Here is a 17,734-nt window from a genome sequence, read left to right as displayed (position 1 = left end):
GTTTTCTTTTATTTCTAAAAAATTTTCTTGGATTGTAGTTTTAAATTTTAGTTCCATTCCAGTACTTTATTTTTCTTGTTCATGGACTCCAGTTATAGCATGTTAGACTTTCTTTGACTATCTTCTATTTCAATCATTTGTTCTTTATAATCTTTTTTCCTTTTTTAAAATTTTATATTCATTTTCTTGGGTGTTTTACTGCTTTACTTCAGTGTACCTTATTCTATTTTCATTCAAATCTATTTTCCTTTATGCACCTATTTCCCCTCCATTTTGGTCTGGTAATCCCTTACTGTCTTGTGAACTTTTGAATTTTAGGGTGTTTTATTTGATGTTGTATCAAGTATTTTTAGTTAGAGTTTGTCTGTTTATGTTTTGGTAAAGGGTTGAATAACCTAGCCTGTTGTTACTGAAGACAGAAATCCCTACTTTGTCATAAATGGGCCCCGAAAGTTGTAGGTGTTCTGCTAGAAGTATAAAGGATATGCAAAGGAAAGATTTGGAGATATTGAGTGGCTGTTTAACGCCTTATTTATGACTAAGCTTCACACCTTTTCCAGAAACTTCACATTTCCCATCTCATCTCATGCTGCCTTTTTTGAGTCCTCTGCCCACCTGTGAAGAACCTAAAGCCCTGTGTTTTTTTTCTGTTTGAAGGATGTCATGGGGGACAATAGTCAAATATATAAAATAGCAGATAAAAATAGCAAGTTATGAAGTACATTTATTGAGCAGTGTTTGCTTATCTGGGGAAAAGAAAAGTGCCCAAATGTAAGAACTGCTCATATTTTTCATGTCTTTTGTGAGCTTCGTCCAGAATCCTTGGTTTGTCGAAAAGGGATTCTAAACTTTGAGATAAGGCTAAATCTAGACTAGTTACATGACATAGACCCCTTTGGGTATGGTATTTGTTCCAAACATGTCTTTTTGAAGATCAGTATTTAAAAACCTTCCTGTATTTGAAAAAGTTAAAAAAAAAAAAAAGTGACCTGTATTCGGGAATTATCCGTATTTGTTCTAAAACTTTTTTTTCACTCTTAGGTGAGCAAAGGAAATAACTAAAAATGACAAGTAGAAGACTTGAGGAGTCCATGGGGGCCGTTCAAATGGGGTTGGTGAGAATGCTGAAAGGCTTCCAAAGCAAGGTGCTGCCGCCCCTGAGCCCCAAGGTGGTGAAGGAAGAAGAGGTGAACCAGATGGTAAGGTATCAGGGCCTCAGGGGGGCACTTCCTGCAGTCCCCTCAGGGGGACAGCTGCTAATCGGCATTATCAGAATATCAAAGGAATTACTGGCCGATAAGATAAATACAGTCTGCATGGTAGCTTGTTGCAGAGCATAGGTACCTCTTAGAGCCTCAGAAGTTTTTGAAATTATATCCATTGAAACAGTTTTCGATTGCTTTAGTTAATCAGTTGCAGTAAGACTCTGCAAGCAAATTGTTAGGTTTTCTAAATATTTAGTTGAACCCTATGAAACTGTCATTTGTGTAGTTCAAAAACAATCTAATATCAGAATTTTACAGGTTTTAACCTAAACAATCTATTGCCTGTTGATTGGCAAGAGTCACTTTTGTTTGCATATTTGTAGAACATAGAATATTAAAATAATGACTATATTATAGGGAAAATATATAATTTTCCTTTCCTTTAAAATAAAGATATTTATATAAGTTTTAATTTTTAAATTGCTGTTGACATACAATATTAAAAATATTTAAATTTTTAATGAATTATAATGATTTGATGAGAATTGAATTATAAACTACATACTATAGAAAATATCAATAACAATTTACAGTGTTAGGTATAGTATCTACTGCATTTTAAAAACTAGTCTCAAGTTATAGTTTAATTAGAAAAATCAAATATTATTTTTGTGGTGGTTATGGTTTCATAGTTAAGGTAACTCCTGACTTTTTGCTTTTAAGACTTTGTTATTTCTTTAAAATCACAACACAGCTGATACCTCTTAATGTTTTAGTATTCTAATCTGGATTCCAATTTTTAAAAAAACTTAAAAAAAAACAAGTTGGAAGCTATATTTGAAATATGCCTTCATTTAAATGGATTCAATTACAGAAGATAATTTTGTAGGGAATTTGAAAAGCATTGATTTTTAACCCAAGGCAAAACAAACCGGTTGAATTATATTCCTGTGATTGTATTTTAAAGTCTCGGCACATACTCTGAAGCATTATGTTGCTTCATAATGATCACAATCTCCTTGCATCTAAAGTAGGCCATGGATGATGGGGATGTTCTGCATCTTGACTGTATCAGTGTCAATATCCTGGCTGTGATACTGTACCAGTTTTGCAAGACACTGTTCTTGGGGAAACTAGGCGAATGGTACCTGGTTTCTCTCGTTATTGTTTCTTATAACTAACTGCATGTAAATCTACAGTTATCTCAAAATTACAAGTTTAATTTACAAAACTCTCTCTTATAAATTAATTAATTATTTAAGTAAGTAAGTAAGAAAACTAATACATAAAGTAGGTTCTGGAAATAATGTGAACATCCCAGCACAACAACTATATAATAGTGATTGGTCCTGGGTAACTAAGCCCTTGTTCAGTTACTTAAATGATAAACAATAGGTTACATTTTTTTTCCCCTCATAACTTTAGAAAGTGTTTCGAAGTATTTTGTGTTCTCATTTGGGTATGTGAATATGACTGACTGCCAGATCTGATGATGGGGTTTGATCTCTTTTAAAACAAGTTGTAAATGCACCCTTGTGATTTCTAAAAAGTTCCAACTTATTCCTTTTTTTAAATATATCTTTATTGATTTCAGAGAGAGGAACGGAGAGGGAGAGAGAGAGAAATATCAGTGATGAGAGGGTCATTGATTGGCTGCCTCCTGCACGCCCTGACTGGGGACCGAGCCTGCAACTCAGGCATGTGCCCTGACCGGGAATCGAACCCCGATCGCCTGGATCCTAGGTCGACACTCAAGCACTGAGCTACACCTGACCGGGCCCAATTTATTCTTAAGTGGTATAATCCCACTTCCCAGACCCTGTAGCTTTTATAAGGTTACTCTTTAACCTGATATAACCTTATAGTTAAACACCCACAAGCTTTGCTTGCATGTTGTAACTTCAGTTGAGAAACAGATGTTTCAAACTTCTTATCTCTGAAGCCTGAAAGTGATTTTAGAAAGTTAGAGTTTTATGCCCAAATGCCTCGTCTGAGCATAAGCATTAAGCTCTTTGGACATGTTCCTGTGCAATTTCTCTACTCCCTCCGCCCCCCAGGTTCCTTTGTGTGATTCCTTCAAAATCATAAAGAAACAGTAGCCACATGCCATTTCAAATTACTTGCAAAGAGCTCAAAAGTGCATGGCTACTTCTCTTGTATTATTTAGTTATTTTAAATATTTTATAATGGAACTTAATGCATTCCAGAATTATCCTGAAAGCTGCAAACACAAGTTATTCATTACTGGAACGTATGAAAACAATTTTTCAGTGTAACCATTTATGAATCTTCGGCTCCTGTTGTTTTAAATTCTAGCTAACACCCTCGGAGTTCCTGAAGGAAATGTCCCTGACCACAGAACAGAGACTGGCAAATACACGGTTGATGTGCCGACCACAGGTCATCGAACTTCTAGATATGGGGGAAACAACACATCAAAAGGTAGCTGCTTTCTATCATTCTAGCATATAAAGTAGGCCCTGGCATAATGCGAACATTCTTAATACTTATTGTTTCTGGGCTAATCTTTTGTTTTTTTAATACATTCTTTTTCTTCCTCTGTTGATCTTGATACCTGATTTGATATGGAGAGAATTACAATTAATTATAATTAAAGTTATATGTAAAAAGTTACATATAACTTTTAACTACTCACATTTCTTTCTTAGCTACTTTCTTAGCTACTTAGCCACAGTATTTTTTACAGATTAGTATTCCAGTAATTATATTAGCCAAGCCTAATTAAGTTATCTTCTTAGCACAAGAAATCCCTCCTTAACTGAGCTGTCATCACTAGAAAGGAAGAAATAGAATTGCTTATTAAAGTAGGCACTTGTGTGTTCTGGGTCATTTCCAATAACAAATGTTTTGTTGTAATCTCTAAAGAATAGTTATTTTAATGCGTTTCTATATTCTAATGTAATCTATATATTATAGGCCTTAGGAGCATATGATTATAAAATACAGTATTTCCTACTTTTTAATTAACTTCTTGAATTATATGTTTCACTTTTTATGTAGAAATCATGATATGGACCTCCATCAGTTGAACTGCTGGAGATTAACCTCCTCTCAAAGGGTTCCTCAGTTATTGCTGAGAGTTTTTCAGGGTTATTTCCTACATGAGGAATGAGTCCCTGAGGCTCTTTTGCTCTTAACTGCAATACCATTGCCTCCCCTGTCAAGGATCTGCATAAAAATTTGCTCTTCCTCTGAGCCCTGCTAGCTTTAATTATTATTTATTCTCTTCTCCATAACCACTCTCCAACTTTGAGGGCAGGGAACGTAGCTTTTCCCAAAGCTCATTCATCCTAATTAAGGGCTATTTGCCCCTTTCCCATAGCCTAACTAAGACCAGACTCCATGTATTTTTCTGTGTGTACTGCTTTTATGTGTGTTTTAATGTATTTTGACTCCTGCTATGAAAAATGAGGACCTAAGTATACTTCACTACATCTCACCTTCTCTCTTTCTTCTCTCAACTTAGCTGCTTATTTTTGCTTTATTTTCAGGAGTTTCATTTGTCTCTTAGTTGGGTGACAGTCATCCAACTATTAATTTCTTCAGGAAGAGCTTATGGAAACTATTTCCTTGGTTTTATATGTTTGATCATATTTGCCTGTTGCCTTTATACAGAACTGCAGTTTTGTTAGGTATAAAATTCTTGGACCACACATTTTTCCCATAGAGCTTTACAGGCATTTTCCTCACTACCTTTTGGTTTTCAATAATGGAGTATAAAGGTATAAAGCCAGCTTGATTTCCCCCAGGATAAAATATAAATACTTTAATATTTTAGGCTGTATGCCCAAAGATTGTTTATTCTTATTTAATGTCCAATAATTTTATTAGGGCTGTACCTTTATGTCATTTCTAGAAAGTTTTCTTGTTTGTGCCATTTTTGGTCCTTAATCTTTAGGAATGTAAATTATGAAGATGTTGGACCTTCTTTGTCTGCCCTCCTATACCTTCTGTGTCTCCTCTAATCCATTTTTAACTTTCTGCTCATTTTCATTGCATTGCAATTACATTCACCAGGCTACCTTCTGCGTCCCTTACTTTGAGTTCTGTGTATGTGTATTTCTCTTCAAATTCATTCCTAAGCTTGACCAGTTGAGCACACCTGCGTCGTCTCATAGCATTTGACAGTTAGTTAGTGTCTCTTTTTTGTACCTTTTATTCACTTGTATCTCACACATCACAGTACTTTGCTTTTCTTCCTGCTTCACTGGCTGCTTATTTTATTTTATTTTATTTTATTTTATTTTATTTTTTATTTTATTTTATTTTATTTTATTTATTTTATTTTATTTTATTTATTTTATTTTATTTTATTTTATTTTATTTTTTATTTTATTTTATTTTATTATTTTATTTTATTTTATTTTATTTTATTTATTTTATTTTATTTTATTTTATTTTATTTTATTTTATTTTATTTTATTTTATTTTATTTTATATTTTATTTTATTTTATTTTATTTTTTGGCTTTTTCTCCTCTTCTTGATCACTTAATGTTGGAGGGTCTTAGTGCTTGGTCCTTGAACCTCTTCTTTCTCTTCTGAACCCACTCCTTAGGTGACCTCTTCTAGGAACAAGGCTTTAAATTCCACTTTTTAAATTATTGCTTTCGTAATTATATCTCTTGCTATGGCCTATCCCAGGAACTATGAATCATACATTCAGTTCATATGTCCAGTTAATTTCTGGCCAACTTCACTCAATAGTGTGTTTTTTGAGATTTATTTATGTCGTGTGTAGCAGCAGCTTATTGTTGTGTTGTTGTTGTGTTGCTGTGTAGGATTCCACTGTATGACTATACAACATTTATTTATCCATTTGACTGTTGATGAGCATTTGTTTTTTTCCACATTTTGGCTATTATAAATGACGCTGTTATAAATACTCTTGTACATACCTTTTAGTGAACATGTGCACATTTCTATTGGGCTTATACACAAAACTAGAATATTTAGGTTATAGGCTATGCATATGTTTTACTTTGGTAGAAAATTACCAGTTTTCTAAAGTGTTTGTACCAGTTTTCACTCCCACTAGCTGTGTGTGAGAATTACAGTTGCACTACATCCATGCTAATATGTAACCCTGTCAGTCTCTTTAACATTATTTTATTGGGTGTCCAGTGCTGTCACTCTGTTTTAATTTACAATTCCTTGATTTCTAATGAGGTGGAGCACCTTTTTGTATTTTATTAGCCATTTGGATATTATTTTGGGGGGATTTTTTTATTGAATTGCATGATTTTTTGTATCAATTTGGGGAATATTTGACAGTCTTTAAATATTGGGTCTTTCAATTCATGAATATGGTATATTCCTGTATTTTATGTAGGTCTTTTTAAATTCCTCTTAGTAATATTTATAGGTTTTATAAATAAAGATCTTGCACACTTTCCATTGAACTTATTCCTACACATTTTATGTTTTGGGATGCTATTTTAAATGGTATTGTTTATAAATTTTATTTCTTAAGTGTTCATAGGTAGTGCATAGAAATAAATTGTTTTTAGTATATTGGTCTTGTACTCAGTGACCTTGATAAATCAGTTATTAATTCTAATAGTTTGTCTCTTTGGTTATTTTGAATTTTCTAAATAAGTAATATTTTCTTCTGGGGAAAATGAGTTTTGTTTCTCTTGATTAATTTTTTCAAAAATTTATCTTTATTGTTGAAAGTATTACAGATGTCCCCCTTTCCCCCCATTGACCCCTTCTACCCTGCATCTTCCCCTTGCACCAGGCTTTTACCACACTATTGTTTGTGTCCATGGGTGATGCACATACGCATATAAGTTCTTTGGCTAATCTCTTCCCACCCACCCACCCACACCTTCCCTCTGAGATTCGTCAGTGTGTTCCATGCTTCTATGTCACTGAATCTGTTTTGTTCATCAGTTTATTGTGTTCTTTAGATTCTACATGTAAGTGAGGTCATGTGATATTTGTCTTTCTCTGCCTGACTTATTTCATTTAGCATAATATTCTCCAGGTTCCATCCATACTGTCCCAAAGGGTAAGAATGTTAACTTTGAAATGTTGAATTTCCAAGATGAACTTAAGTTGTCATGTGTTATCCTTTTTAGATATTGTGGGTTTTAGTTTGCTAATATCTTGTTTCTTTTTTTGAATCTGTGGTTCATGACCTAACATTGACCTATAATTTTTCCTTTTCCTACTGTCTTTCTTAGGTATATGAAAGTTATGCTAGCATCATCAGTTGAGTTGGGAGATATTTAATTTTTGTTTTTCTTTCCTTTGGTAGAGTTTCTATAGTATTTGAGTTGTATCTTCTCTAGAATTTTCTTGTAAAATTATTTGGGCCAGAATTTTCTTTATGAAAAGTTTTAATTTACAAATTCAATTTCTTTAATAGTTATAAAAATTATTTCAATTTTCTATTTCTTTTTGTGCTAATTTTGATAAATTGTATTTTTCTAGGAATTTGTACTTTTTATCTAACTTTTCACATTTATTGACATAATATCCATTTATTATCTTTTTTGTTAGCTTAGGTTCTGTAGTAATGTCCCTATTTTCATTATTGAATAGGCTCTTTGTACCTGTTGTCTTATTTTCTTGATCAGGTTCACTAGGTATTTTATCAGTTTTATTAGTCTCAACTTTTGGCTTTGTTATTTCTATAGTATAGTTACTTTCTGTTTCATTAATTTCTGCTATTAACTTTGTCATTTCATTTTTTATTTGCTTGGGATTTTAGGGTTTTTTTAATATTTGCTATTGTTTTTCTAAATTACTGAGAATGGATGCTTACATTTTCAGTTTCCAAACTTTGTGTCAAGGTGCCTCAGGGTTACAGCCATGAACTCACAAGGCATCATGGGATATTCTAAATTTTAAGGGAAATATGACAATACTTAAAACTTGTTGGATAGTATACAAGCTATTAGCTTGAGGTAATTCATAGTTTCAATATTCAGTACTATCTTGTTAGCTCTTTAGTGCCTCCAGGCAGTTATTTTTTGGTACAGCTTTTCTTGTTTTCATAGGGGAATTGGTTCAAATTGCCTATTCACCATTCCCAGGAATGGAAGTGTTAGAAGTGTTCTAATTAGCCTTATTTGTTTGTTTGTTTGTTTATCAAATGGTCTTTAATTGAAGTATTTTCCTTTGTAGTTCTTAACTATCTGGGCATTCCATTGGAGTATTGATTTGATCTATAGTGTCACGAGGGTGACTGCCATCAACATTGCAGCCCACAGACTGGGTAGTCCCCCAGGGTCTCTTTAATGGTTCCAGAGGGTGCTCTAGCTAAAGATTAATGTTGCGTCTGTCCGGCGATGTTGACAGTCTCACTAAAAGTTATATTTCCACCATGCTTAATGGGTTTTTGGTTTTTTTTTGCCTCTTCCTGTTTCGTGGCTGTTCTTTGAGGGCTCTGATGATCAGGGCAGAGGCAGAAGGCACTCTCTCCATCTGGGCCTGTCTGTTCTGAATGTGGTCAGTTTCGCTGGAATCCTTAGACCCTTCCAATCACCGGTTGCTTTGGTGATGTCATCACCAACCTTTTTTGGAGACAGGCTCAGGGGGCTGATCTTGGGGGCCAGGGCAGATGTGGCACCAACTTCCCCACCAGTGAACCTCAGGTATAGGAGCTCATTGGGGTTGAACTTTAGCAGCATGGTGGAGGCGGCTGGTGTCGGATGAACCCAGATTCAGGAGGACCAAAGAAAGTTGCACCTAAGCCTTCTCCAAGCCAAAAGCCAAAAGCTAGCCTCTATTTTTTAAACTGAGGGCCAAAACTTCTACTTTCTTTTGTATTAAAGAAGTTGATGAAAATAACCTTACCAATTATAACAATTGGCTTATAGTAATTACCCCTTTTTGAGTGTTTCCTATGTTGTTAGTATTAATATCCATAGATCTATGTAGTGTTGTCTTATCTTCCCAAGTCATTTGTGCCACTGTGTGACTGTGATTAATTTACTTTTTCAACTGAAGTTTTCAGGAATTGACCTGGATCAGGCATTATTCCAGCCCTTTCCATCAGAAATAGTATTTCAGAACTACACTCCCTGTGAAGTCTATGAAGTGCCATTGGTTTTGAGGAACAATGACAAAGTGAGTATGTTGGATGCGATGGCTCTATCTTCCATGGTTATATAAGAAGGAGTTAAATAAAATGGGAACATGTAGGATCTTAAATAAATTCTTTAATTTGATAGACCTAGGAAAATAGATGAAAACATGCCCTTTGATTATAAGCTTAATGAAGACAAGACTATGTTGGTTTGTTTGTTGCTATATATCTGTTCAATCCCAGGACAGTGCCCAACAGTAAACTCCCAACATGTTCACTAACATTTTGTTGCGTAAAGGATTGGCTAGTGAATGTCATGGAGTTCTCATATGTAACCAGTGGGCTAGGCTTTCATTTAAGACAGGGTGATTACTATTCATGCTTACATACTTTGTATTAGAGCCTCCAATCCTTAATTGAAGGTATAAACCCATATGAATTGCAGTTGTTCAGCCAATGCATTTATATTCTACAAATTGTATTTTCTTTTAATAAAAAAAAAAAAAATGGACATCCCATTCCCCCTTTTCTATCTCCTTTCTACCTCAGAAGCCTTCAGATTTTGTCTGCAGATAGTTTTGGACAGCTTCTCCCACTGTTTATACCTTATTTCTTTGTTGTTGCAACTGAGGACTTCTTCTCCATCCTATGCCTTTTTCTTCAGAGATAAATTAGGATTTATTTCAAGAAAAGGTATTAAATACCTGAAGATTTCCTTGACATCTAATGACAATACAAAAAGGAATAAGGCTGGAGGTCAGCATAAAGCAGAGTTAAGTCTCAGAGTGTTGTAAGTATGAAAAGTATTCAGATAGGGAAGAAGGCACTGAGAGATGCTAACGTTCAGTTGTAAAGACAAGTAGTACTCCTTACAGAGCCTAAGATGTGGAGGCAAATTCTCACTGTAAGGAAAAAGGGGAAAAAAGTAAAGACTGTGCAAGAACCCAAGGCAAATGGGAAGACTTGCAGATGTATTCGGCACAGTAGCTCATTAAATGAACCAGCAATGCCTCAGAGATCAATGGAGTGATTTAGTGACAGCAAAGCCAGACTCTGGGAAAAATGGTGTATTTAGTGTTGTGCTGCAGGAGTGTTAGCAGGAAACGCTCATGGGATAGACTCTAACATGTAGGCATAGAGAAGAAAAATAACGCAGGATTATGTTCCTAGACCCCAAGAAGAGCTATATTGCCTAGACATTAGGACTCTCTTTTCATGTAGGGCTGCCAAATAATTTAGTTTCTCACTTCCAGTTCCCTTTTTCCCTTTCTACAGTACCTTTTTACTTTTGCTCGGGTTTTCTTAGGCTTTGAAAGGCAGAGAGGAGCTAGTCTAAAGGGTAGTTTTGGTCACTCCTCCCTGGCCCTAACCAAGAAAGGTTTGTCAGTTGGTGTATATGGGCAAGTCAAGGATAAGGGGCATGTGTGAGTTTTATCTGCCAAAGGGCACTCAGTTCTCATGGATAACCTGAGAGCTATTGGTAAGATGCTGCTAGAGTGTTGGACTCCATGAAAAGACGGCTCTCATCTAGGGAGATCCAGCTAGCAACAAGCAGATTTCTCTCGGTTAGGCAGGCTTGTTTCTGGATGAGTTATTCCCAGGGCCGTTCCTTCTACTAGATGGCTATGTAAGCCTGCCTCTCTGTTTCCTTGGTTCGTGGACACTTAAGGACCTGCTGAACTACATTTGGGGCACCGCACCATTTACGTTTTATTTGCTTCCTCACTGGCACGGAATGCAAAAAGACGTAGCCTTTTTGGTCATTATTTCTCTGTCTCTCTCAAACACACAAATTTAAAGTAAGCCACGAACACACAACAAGCCACAACATGATTCTACTTGGGATATAATTATAAGCACCCAGACTCCAGAGACAGGCGAATCTGGGTTCAGATTCCAGCTGAGGTGGGTTCTGAGTTCAGATTCCATCGTCTCCCAGCTGCAGACCCTGGGCAAGTCACTTCCCTTCTCCAAACCACGAGTATAATCATAGCACGCATTTCAGTAGGTTGTTTGGAATATTAACTGAGATAATGGGTAGATCTCTTTATCAGCTCAGTGCCTGCCACAGAGTAAGCACTATACCATTATTACTGTTGTTATTATTACATTAGTGTTATTGTTGTTTTCCGTTCTACTTTTTAGTTCACAGTTATGCTGTTATTAAAGTATTCCCAGCAAGCTTCCATAGGATCATTCAACACGTCACCAATGTCACCGCACCAGCGAAGCTGTTTCTATTCCTGTGGGACCTGCGCACATCTCTTCCTTCCCTCTCCACTCCCTGGTCTTAACCTGTCTGAATTTGCTCTACATCTCTTCTCTCCTTCCCCATCTGGTTACAGTTTTGAGAGGTGGCAGGAGTTCTTTTTTCCTCACTTTTCACCTGAGGCATCTGGGTCATACTTAACTAGAGTTTACTTTCTTCTGCCCCTTTTAGTCTTTAAAAAAACAGTCCCCTCTCCCTTTCCTCGTGTCCCTAGAACTTCCACCCCCCGAGCACCCCCATGCTTCTCACAATTGCATTTCCTTTATTGCTTGGGCTCTCTGAGACAGAGATACTGCTTTAGACAAGGCAAGCAGGGCAGAGGAAATAGACTTTAAAAGAATAAAACTGTTCTAAGCTGCTGTGCGACTGGCGGTGAGAGGGTGCACTGCTCTCCTAGTTTTTGCTTCACGGTGTTTACTTAGGACAACCTCATGGAGAGGGAAGGTGGAGCTAGGCTGGGACTTGGCTTCAATGCCATTGCTCGGCCAAGCTGTAGCATACAGGGCAAGCATCTGCTTCTTCTGTAGAGTGGGAGTCACAGTGAAGCTCAGGGTTTATTGTGAGGATTAAGTGGCACGTGTCATGTAAGTGATGGTCCACAGGGGGAGTGCAGTGCATGTGATTTCTTCCCTTAGAGCTATTCTCAGATGTTGGGAAATCCAGCTCAACTCCGCTGTGGAAGTAGGGTTTTAGCATTAGTCTCTGAAGACAGTCAGATTTAAATAAGAAAATGAACAAAGACTTGCAATCACCATAAGAATGGGCAATAATAATGTTAATAAAAATTAAAGTTAAAATGCATCCAGTGCTTACTTTGTGTAAGGCACTGGGATAAAGGTAGGGCCTGTATGTCCTTTAACAGTTGATGAAACTAAAGCTCAGACCCGACCATGGCTAGTGAGTAGTAGGTGGAGATTCCGTGTTTAACTGCCACGCCCCCGCTTTCTCTCCTGCATTTCCACACGCACCGTGTCATCACTGTATGTTTTTCTTGCAGATTCCGAGGATGGTGAAAGTTGTTGAGGAAAGTTCGCCATACTTTAAAGTAATCAGCCCCAAAGACATTGGCCACAAAGTAGCCCCAGGAGTGCCGTCCATATTCCGGGTCCTGTTCACTCCCGAGGAGAACAAGGTGACAGCGGCGCTGGCGAGGAATCGGGTGGTCGCTTCCCCTGGCGGGCTGCAGCTCTGAGCACGGATGGAAGCGGTGGTGCTGGTTTGGGTGGTGGTGGTGTCGGCGCCGGTAGTGGTATTGGTAGCGGTGGTATTAGTTGTATCGGTTGTGGTGTTGGTGGTGGTAGTTGTGTTGATGGTTTTGGTGCTGGTGGTAGTGGTATCGGTGTTGTTGATAGTATGGTTGATGGTGGTGTGATGGTGTTGCTGTTGGTGGTGGTGAGTGGAGTGATTAGACTGGGTGAGGGGAGGGGAGGGCATACCACTGGGAATGAGGAAACAATTGTCAACGAGTGCTGAGGGCTTATATGAGCTGTAAGTACCCAGGATATGATGAAGGGTAGTCCTTCTGAATGACCCCCCTCCCCGCACATACCTCAACATATTTAGAGTTGACTATACAGCTAGAGGGACACGAACAAGGGAAAGGCGAGGTCCAGATGCAGTGAGCTGAGACAAAGGATGAAGACTCTGGCTTCTCGGGAGTTTGGGATCCTGGCTAGTTACATCCCTCCTCCCCAGATTCTAACTAGTTTAGGAAAGAGATCCAAGGTCCAAATGTTGATGACAGTATCAGTCTCATTAGTGGCAAAGGATGTGGCCAGGACCCGAGGCCTAGAAGGGGCCTCCTCCTGCTCGCCGGTGACTGGTAGACAACTGGACCTTGGTGAAGGGCTGACCTAACCGATAGCTCCACCCAAGTGGAGAAGCTCGAGTGGAGAGGCTGGAGCGGAGAGCAGAGACCTGTCTGCTCTGGCTAGAAGGAGCCTGAGTTCAAAAAGAGGCCATTTCCCTTAGCACCGCTACAGCTATGGGGAACCTAGCCCATCCTCAGGCTCTCCTCACTTGTAGAAATTCCAGTTCCTCCCAGAAGGAAGGGCCAGCTAAGGGGGACTGAGGAAGGGGCTTCCTCCCAGCCCTCTCCGAGAGCACAAAATTGTGGGTTGAATTTTCCTCTATGTGGGCCAAAGTGGGGACTTGTGGGAAGGAGGAAAGGGGTTTTACCTGCATGATTAAAGGAGTTAGGACAAAAAGCAAGGCTTAAATAGGCATAATAAGATGTAGGGTTATATATAGTATTAATAGTGTGTGTGCCGACCTGTATTGTGCCATTATGGTTGGAATCAAAAGAGCATAATGGGGACAGAGAGAACTTGCTTTGAATCCCTGCTTCTCCATCACTAATACTTATTAGCTGCTGTCAAGGTCATTACCAGTGTTCCTGCTACTATTGCTATTGTTCCTACTTTTCTGGAAAGCAGGGACAGAAAATTTAATATGATCTGCCAAGTATGTATCACTGTAGCGAGTGGTGAGAAATCCCATTATAATAATAACACTGAGGTTATTGTTTTTTCAATTTGTAATATTTCTATCTATTTCTCTGGTTGTGCTTATGGACCTGTCATTTTGTTTGTGTACTGCTGAAATACATGAAAAGATAAATAGCTCCAGAAATAACGCCTGTCGTTAAATGTTATTGAAGCCCTTGTCTTTTCTTGAGGCTCTGTATCTGAATACTAACTGATAAGAGGACAGTGCCTGGATTTAGTTTGGGTGTTAAGTTCCTACACTGGCATTTCTGTAGGAAGCCGATTATAAGCTGATTATAAGCCTCTGTGCAGCTTGAAACATAAAGCTTGCTGGGTTTGAGGAGTTGGTTTTCCTTAATTTTTTTCTGTGCTGGAGAAAATATGTCCTCTGTTGGGTAAGTATTGCTTTCCCTGCAGGTAGTCTGCCTGAGAAAAGGCCACATGGAACTTTCTTAGGAGGTGGAATGTTCTAGATAGTGATAGATGTGTGGGTTGTGTGGATGAATTTATTTGTCAGAATTGTACATTTAATCTTTATACTTTTCAATATATTTAATTTTACCTTAAAACTATAAAAATATAATAATAATAATAATAGAAGGGGAAATGGATTGAGGTATGGACAAGAATGTTTTCCCTAATCAAAACTCAAAGGAAAGAGAGTTTTTATTACTGCTTATCTATACAGCAAATAAATAATTGAAATGTATTTTAGTTATGTTTGTATTTACTTTATAAATGTGGAATGCTAACATTCCCATTGAGGATTACTACTTGGCTATATTTTGTGGCTGCTTATTTTACTCTGAGTTTTTTTTAATTCCCTTTTACCATTCCATTTCACCAACATTGTATGTCTGTTGGGAAACCCCTGATTAAAATTTAAATGTTGTTTTACTGTTTCTTGTCCTAAGTATATGAAAGTTATCAAAGGCTACAAGCATGTATGCGGAGGCATAAAGTAAGAACAAAGGCTCCCTATGAGAAATTCAATTATCCAATTTTAGATACATTAAGGTTTTGTTTTGGATATGGGCTCTGAGCTATAATATGATTTACAGAATTTGTTTTTCTAAGGACATAGTGATTTCTCCCTTTGCTGACTAAGACTGATGGTGTGTGTTTGGGGAAGCTCTTGCTGCTAGTTTTGGTTTCCTTTTCCTGCAAAGATCCTGTTACACTTGCACCATCAGTGGGGCCACACCATCAGCAGTTTCCAGTCTCTGGGCATCTGTATTCACTCTTACTGTTGGGAAGCCAGCTGGGCCATGCACACAACGACCATCTAGGGTTAGTCGTGCTGTCTTTAGTGTTGCTCCAGAATATACCAGAGGACCAACTTAGAGCCAAATTTATTTTAGGAAAAATAAAAGTCAATCTTTTCACTGTGTCCCCTTTTCTTCAGGTGGCCAAATTGATAGTCAGTGCACATACCCATTTTCCCACCCTATCCCCTGCTGATCTGAGCACACTCCATCCTCGGTTACCTTCCTCGCATGGGGAGGGGTGAGATACGTAAATTGCAGCATGCCATAGCTTAATAGGCCAGCCCCCCTTCAGTTGGGTTTTCAGCACCCACGTATATTAGCATGTCAAAGATGACTGTGCAAGTCATCTATTCATCTGGCTTCCTGGGGATCTAACTTGTTAAGAATGCCAAATGCCTGGATAAGAGGAGCAGCACATTTCCTTTGGCTTTCCTTATCTCTTCTTCTCATACAGACTTTAAAATAATGATTGGATATGTTATTAATCTAATAATCCTAGTGTACATGCCATGTGTGGTAGAAATGTATAGTTAGTGTTGTCATAACACTATAAAATCCTGGAACCTGGCATTTTTCTTGACCTCTTAAATTTGTATCTTTACTATTATAAAAGGCATTTGAAAAATATAATCCATGGACACAGACAGTACTGTAGTGAAGGTTTGGGGTGAGGTGGGAGCTGGGTGGAGGGGGGTAATGGAGGAAAAATGGGGGACATCTGTAATAGTCTAAACAATAAAGATAACTTTAAAAAATATATTAGGCTTTTGTAGTAAAGCAAAAATGGGTACTTTCTTGGGCTTAAGCATCTGTTTACTACAGTGTTATCATAGGGAAATGACTGCAGTGAACAAAATATGAAGTGATGCAATTTTATTGCTCAGTTATGTTTTAAGAAAATAATTTGTTGTCAAAATAGTTTTCTTGATTTGTTATGAAATTTAAAAAATGATGGCCCAAGAAGAATAGAAAAATGTTAACATATTTTATGTTACCTAGGTGTACGACAATAATGAACTATATTGCCAGCATTTTGAATTAAAGATTAACTATCATAGAATTTCCCACAATCAACAATTTTTGTTGGTCAAGAAATTCATTAGGGATTTTGTGTTCTTCCTACCTGGAATTGGCCCTCTCTAGTTCTGTCTGGGTCACCCCTGTGGACCTACCATACCAACATGGCCACCTACCTCTGGACTTCTTTATGGGAAAGAAATAAAATTCTATCTATCTAGTTTAAGTTGCTCTCATTTGTTCTGTTCCCTGTTATATGTAGCAGAGACAAACAGGGACAAGAGGCTATTGCAATAGTTGGGCAAAAGATGAGGATGGTTTGGACCGGGGTGGTGACAGCGGAGGTGATGAAAAGTAGATGGGATAAGAACATATATTTTTCTGGTAGAGCTGCCAGGGTTGGCTGATGGATTGGATAAAGGGTGTGAGAAAGACAGGAATCTAGTTTGACTCATGGTATTTTGGCCGGCAGCTGACCAAATGGTGGCACCATTTCCCCAGGCAGGGAGCAGTTGAAGAGTTTCTGTGGAATGCTGGGTACAAAAGCCTGAGGGGGGTGGGTTGAAGAGAGAGTGGGAGGTGAGGAGGTGGTGATATTGAGCACAGATGACACCTTGAGGACTTTTGCTGTAATGGGTAATTGGGAAAATGGGCAGTAGCTGGCGGCGGATGTTGGGGTCAAGGGTAGGTTATTTAAGACGAGGCTATTCAAGCGTGGTCATAAGCTGATGTGTGAATGAATGCTGAGCAGAGGGAAAATTGATGCTTCCGGAAAGCCTGGAGTAGGCGAGGACTGAGCTCTAGTGCACAAGGACCAGGGGTTGGCCTTAGACAGGAACAGGAGTGAAAGCAGAGTATATGGGTATAGACACAGGCTGGTTGGTAGGTTTACAGGGAACTTAGAAAGCAAAAGAACAAAAGAGGAAATTAGCTATCTGAAGTGGATGATTTATACATAAATCATGAAGTACCCACATTATCATTGTATGTACTAAGGATAAAAGTAAATTTGGAAGTCTCAGGTCTGTTTTTCAAGCTTAAGGCCACAGATGGAGAAGTGGAGATGCTGCTAGGAAGCTGAGGCCCCAGCTAACTCGTGAAGAGTCCGAGCTGTAGAGGATAAGGCCCATGGTACCTGATCAGTCTCAGGTTTAAAAACATTAATTTATTTTCAATTATAGTTGACACACAACATTATATTAGTTTCAGATATACAGAATAGTGATTCAACAACTATATCCTTTACAAAGTGATCACTATAATAACTAGTAACTATTTGTCACTGGACGTAATTATTATGATATTATTGACTCTCTTCCTACTTTGTATATTACATTCCCATGACAGTCTCATTTTCAGACTGTTTGGAACTTAGCTGAATATTCCCTTTTGAGGGGTAAATTTCAGATTGAGAAGATATTATATAATAAA

The 17,734-nt window shown here is 37.8% G+C and overlaps 1 protein-coding gene across 1 annotated transcript in view; it reads left to right on the top strand.

Moving 5' to 3' along the window:
* Positions 1–17,734, top strand: part of HYDIN (HYDIN axonemal central pair apparatus protein) — a 241,291-nt gene that overhangs the window by 2,474 nt on the left and 221,083 nt on the right. Inside the window, 4 exon segments of the mRNA XM_087827374.1 lie at positions 1,042–1,199; positions 3,522–3,647; positions 9,185–9,304; positions 12,530–12,664. Of these exon segments, the coding sequence (XP_087683500.1) occupies positions 1,065–1,199; positions 3,522–3,647; positions 9,185–9,304; positions 12,530–12,664 (516 nt within the window). The 5' untranslated portion in view covers positions 1,042–1,064.

Source organism: Miniopterus natalensis, chromosome 18, assembly GCF_054644295.1.
Source record: "Miniopterus natalensis isolate mMinNat1 chromosome 18, mMinNat1.hap1, whole genome shotgun sequence".
NCBI lineage: Eukaryota > Metazoa > Chordata > Mammalia > Chiroptera > Miniopteridae > Miniopterus > Miniopterus natalensis.
The sequence above is the reverse complement of the archived record's forward strand: the minus strand, read 5'-3'. Positions and strand labels throughout refer to the sequence as shown.